At 35.2% G+C, this 5,791-nt stretch overlaps 1 protein-coding gene across 2 annotated transcripts in view; it reads right to left on the reverse strand.

Moving 5' to 3' along the window:
* LOC117122144 (bleomycin hydrolase-like) overlaps positions 1 to 2,601 on the reverse strand; it is a 13,551-nt gene extending 10,950 nt beyond the window's left edge. For both annotated transcript variants that reach the window (XM_033267631.1, XM_033267632.1), the window contains exon 1: positions 2,469 to 2,601. In XM_033267631.1, the coding sequence (XP_033123522.1) occupies positions 2,469 to 2,493 (25 nt within the window). In that variant the 5' untranslated portion in view covers positions 2,494 to 2,601. The remainder of the gene's footprint in view (positions 1 to 2,468) is intronic.
* Between the last annotated feature and the right edge of the window lie 3,190 nt (positions 2,602 to 5,791).

The raw sequence follows: 5,791 nt of genomic DNA on the forward strand, positions 1-5,791 counted from the left end.
ATATATAATAAAGAAATAAAGAATAGACCCAAAGTCAAAAGAAAAGAGAAAGAAAAAATTAAAACCAGGGAAAATTAATGAAAATAAAATTGAAAATTATGAGAAAAGATAAAAAAAAGGCCCAGAGAGAAAACTTACCTTAATAATATTAGCAGCAACAACAATCTTACAGACCACACAAGATCGTACAGATACAAATATGTTTTGGGTACGGGTTGACCAAAATGACGTGGGTACGGATTGACCAAACGTTGGTACGGATTGACCTAAATTTGGGTACGGTTTGACCAAAGTGGGTATGGGTTGGTATGGGTACAGGTTAGTTTGGGTACGGATTGACCGACACCCATCCGACTGGGCTATTTATGCCTATGGCCAAGCCTCTAGGCCCCTGCCAGGGCCATGCCTGGGCTAATTCTCTCCTCCCAAGTCTCCATCTGACGTCATAGCAAAGATTTAGAAAATCAAAAAGTAGGACTACTATCTAGGGGCCTAGGCTAGGCCTCTAGTAGGGGGCCTACTAGTACTACTAGGTCTGGTCTAGCCTAGTCTAGCTAGGCCTAGCATAGCCTAGACCTGGCCTACTACTAGGCCCAAGTAGTAGTTGTCAGTCAAAAGGTAGGCCTACATCTCCTTCACCCTGCCTAACCTAGCCATATATAACTCTCAGCGCTGCTTAGCCTAACTAGGCCCAATTTTGGGCTAGGCCAGAGCCGTAGATAGAGAGAGTTTGGCCAACTTGGCGCATGGGCGCCATGTTGTCACCAAACAGCGTGCGCGCGTATAGCTTTATAACATTTTATAAAACACTGATGCTGCATAAACTTTCTTTCATTATTCTGTTCATGAGGACAATTCAATTATGGGATTTTAACATATCATTGTAAATATCATATATAATCATATTTACCTAATTTTGGAATTAATATAATCAGTGACGTGCTGTATTATTTCGAGAAGATAAAGTGAGAACGATTCTTTATTTTTTTTTCGTTACGATTATCTTTTTGTTTTGAAAGTCTATTATCTAGGCCTAGGCCTATACCTAGTTGCTAGCAGCCTCCTCTATAGACTATAGCATGAGGCTCCTAAGAGACAACACTGCAGAGGAGAAAGGTTGGTTGTACAGACAGAGTAGGTTTGTGAATCGTCGGCGATAATATGTTAATTTCGCCTGTAAATGAATGATAAAAATATTAATAACATGAAGTTTTATAATTGTATCTAGGCCTTTAGGCCTATGAATTCGTAAACTTTAATTTATGAAATAATATGCTGGTCATCTTCAAACCAATACAAATAGCCTAGGCCTATTTGTAAATTTTAATCTAAACAATAAATCAAAGTTGAAGAATTATTGCATTGAGAGAAATTTGTGTACAACATATGCCTAATCATTCATAATCAAGAAGCTATGCCTTGTAAGTAAAATAGCAGCATTCTCCACACTTCTGTGTGAGTTATAATATTATCATTATTACTGTATTATTATTTATTATTATAATTATTTATTTATTTATTTATTTATTATTTATTACTATTCATCGAAATTTTGATTTTTAATTTGTAAAACATTTAAACGTTTTGATTTAAAATATGTATTAAAACAATCAATATATTATAATACAATTAGGCCTATATCTTTAAAATATATTTTTATCTTTAAAATCTTTAGCACAATTAATTGATTTGTAAAGCACAATTGGGCATGTTTGCATAGCACAGGACTCCTTGGACAAGTTTTCGCTTTTATTGGAGGATTCAATTTTTATTTTTAATTATAATTTAAGCTACCTATGACTGATTCTTCATGTAGCTTTCTGGAAATTTAGTTATATAATTTAACAGCAAAGTGCAACATTGCATCTTTTTATAAATTATTGCTGCTTGAAAATCCTTTTTTTTAAAAAAATTATTATCATCGTAATTAAGCCGATTTAAGTACTACATTAAGGTGTTCGGCCGAAGAAGTACCGAAATTTAGGCCTGTCTAGGCCTAGGCCTAGTATTAGTAGGTGAATATATATTACCGCGAAGTGGGGCGGGCGGTGGGCGGCGGTACATGCCTTATATATAATTTACTACGTGGTTAGCGAGATTTTTCGATCGCCATGCAAAGTTAAAATAAAATCCCAAATCCTCCTCCTTTTTGGAATTTAAGGAAATTAATACATTTTTGTTTCTTTGTTGGATCGATTGCAGCAACCCCAAACCCAACATAACGGTATTTCACATTATAATTATAGCATTAATCATCTATAATATTACTGGTGGTAACTTCTTACTCTATCGCGTTGTTTTGTTTTGGTGACAACATGGCCGGTGTAAGTCACGTGATTGAAACCGAGTTTGCCAAACTCTCTCTATCTACGGCTCTGGGCTAGGCCTAGTCCCAGGTCTAACAAAAACTGGGCAAATAGCCTATATATGCATGGTTGCGTGCAAGATTAACCATTATTAATACAAACCTCCATCTTTACTACTTGTAGTCATGATTCCTTTTAATTAAGGTGAGTTAGCTGATATGATTAAAAATCAACTAAAAATGAGTGGTGTTCAAACTGCTGATTAATTTGGACTTCCTTGTAATGAGGCTTGTTGTCAAAAAGAAGCCAACTGAACACTTGCTCGGGTATGGCGAGCCAAATTCGCCATTTTTTAAAAATAGACGTCAAATTTATAGTTACAGTTGGAGGTAATTTCGTCAGAGAAGAAATGTGCCTTAGGTGACTTCTTTAAATCCCGACATGATGGCGTGCATTTCGATACTTGAAGTATGTATTATACTGATGTTGTTAATATCTACAGTAGTTATGCCCATTATTTTTAGACCATCTTAATTTTAGGGAAGAACTGCAGCGGCATGCCCCTAGCAGCACAATTGATGGAATTTAAATCTCAACATCCGTGGTGTTTAGATTTGTATCCCCTTCGGTGTATTTGGAAAATCAGAGGTGGGGCTTTTTATCCTTCTTCTATCCTATACTTAATTATATGTCATTCACAAACAACGAATTTAATCTGTTTCCCGACACGCTTCGCTATTTGTGTTTTTGCATGTGCCAATTACAATTTCAGTGAAAATCTAATCAACCATCTAAAGGCCCTAAACAACAAACATAAAACTAACAGATTGGGAAGAAAAAGGAGCTCCGACTCACGTGCCTGCGTACCCGGGCTTTTTCCAGTGGAGGACCTAGCAATTGGTAATAATATCTGCCTTGTAGGTTCCGGGGAACTTTTGAATTTGTTGCAGATTTCTTTAATTGTGTGAGGTGCTTTTAAATTTGTTGTGGACTTCTTTAATTGTGCGATTGTATTTATATTTTGTGCGTGACAGTTGTGGGCTCCCTTAAGTTGTACATTTTTGGAGTTCACTTTGTGTATAAAAAGTATATATAAATAAGCATAAAAAGTATAAAGTATTTATCGTTGTACACTTTCATGTATATAATTGGTTTTATGTAGTGCCACATTGGAATTAAGTTTTACTTCTTAAAGAAAACTTTCATAGACCACCCTTGCATCATCTTTTATTGTAATATTTTTCTGTCCTGCCTTGTGCAAATTTTATCTGTTTTGTACAATGTTTTGATGCTGAGAAATAAACTGAACTGATGATATACCAAAATAAATATTGAATCAGAATAGTCTGTTAATTTTATTTGAGTTGTATCATTCTGGAAGTGTTGCCGTTTTGGTTTATCGCCGTTTTGACTTGTTGCCGTTTTGGTCCATTGCTGTTCTGGTCTAAAAATGTTGCCGTTTTGGTTTTTTGCCGTTTTGACTTATTGCCGTTTTATTTTTTTTTTTTTTGCCGCTTTGACCTGTTACCATATAAGTATATAGAAAAGTATATGAATAGTATGAAACAATTACGCATTTCTTTTTTTTTTCATTGCAGTGTATTATTTCAACATGTGGCCTACATTTGGCATTTGCATTTAGTATTAATTGGCATCCTTTGCATTCAGACCTGAAGTATGTTAGAGTGTGGATTCACTGTTGTGTATTAATGTATATATAAAAAATTAATTATACACCCAAAATTATTACTTTGTTATTTCTATGTATAATTTAAATATATATATAATTTATATACATACTGTATTTACCTTTCTTTGATGATTTATATATAATTTATATATGTATTTCAATAAAAAGTGTTTCCTTACATTTTTTGATATATAGTTTACCGTACATATTTTGATTTTTTGTATATAAAATGTATATGAGAATGTGTATTATAAAACATTTTCTTTGTATTTCTACATAAATTTCAAACTCTGTACATTGATCATACTCACAGTTATGGTGGGGAACATTGCAGTCGACTTTGCGGTCGGGCTAGTGTGTTCATTTACTGTTTTAATGAAATATAAAAAACATATAAACGTATGAAACAATTATTTTGTCGTTTGTATTGTTTCAAATAGAAGATAAATAAAGTATGAATATATGAATAATTGTTGATAAATTGACCATCCCATTGCAGATCCACACAAGCCACGCTACCACGTCAAGGTAATGATCATAGCGAGGAATGGGCTGTATATTGCTGCACCCATTCACAAAAATCATAGTATATAATGCATGTTTATAAACATGATTAAAAACATGCAGGCCTATGTAATTAAATAATTGAATTTTTTAATTAAAAAAACATGAGTGAAATTATTAAATATTGTATTATTTTCACTAAAATTTTATAAAATTTGATGTGACGTTAATTTTGATGACACAGCATTTCTATTGAGTCGGCAGGCACGGACAGTTTGGGATCATGGCCGTTACTACGTCACATTTAAGCGTGCGTTACGGTACGTGTTACAAACGGTGGTATTTGTGAGTTGTTCTTACAGTACTCTAATTCCGGATTTGAAAAGTGTTCACGTGTTTTCCTATAAAGTAGCTTATTTCTATGTGCTCGGCTATCACACTACATGTTCTGTCACAATATGTACGCCTTCTTTTAAAATATAACAATACGTGCTCTATAACATGGCTACAGCATGGCTAAATCTCCTCACCTGTGGCTGTGTCCAAAATTCTACAAAATTGAAGATGGTCGTGTAAGCAAGGAAATTTGTAGAATTTTGGTCGCGGCCACAGGTGGGGGAGATTTAGCCATAGGTTTACGCGCGCACGGCGGTGGCATGACCTCATAAAATGATTCCTCCCCATACCACACCTATTAGGTCGGGGAGAGCTGCACCCCCCCCCCCCCCCCCGTCGGGAAGAAAAAACACAATTCGTTGGGGTGAAAAAAAAGTATTTTCTAATTATTTAATAGACTCTAAAATCGATTAAATAAGCCTTTGAAACCCCTAAATTTTGATATTTTTCGGCGACGCCCGACCACGCCCACTTCTTTTTCGTCGGGGACATCGTCAGACCCCCGTTGGGAAAATCCTGGCGCCACCCATGAATTCCGACTCCGTAACCTTGACTCAGCGGGAGATACTTTGACCGTATTGTATTTAAGTGATGTAGTTAAGCCCAACCTTGTAATTCCTGGTCCCGAAACCTACCGGGTTGGTGTCCGGTGGGATAGTTTTCCATCATAGTTTTAACTGTTTGTATTTTATTGTATTGTATTGTATATTGTATTGTTTTAGGTAACCTTCTTGAACAATATGTTGTTCATTGTATTAGCAGGACCATATGTAGAACAGCGTTACTATCTCGTCTGTGTATGTTCTGCCTAAATAATGTTTTAATAAATAATATATATATTTTGTCTTCTCCAGTACGAATTGTGTTTTTATCCCGAAAAGGGACCTGCCGCCCC

Source organism: Anneissia japonica, unplaced genomic scaffold (assembly GCF_011630105.1).
Source record: "Anneissia japonica isolate Jap-2015-1 unplaced genomic scaffold, ASM1163010v1 scaffold288265_len830512_cov201, whole genome shotgun sequence".
NCBI classification, from domain to species: Eukaryota; Metazoa; Echinodermata; class Crinoidea; order Comatulida; family Comatulidae; genus Anneissia; species Anneissia japonica.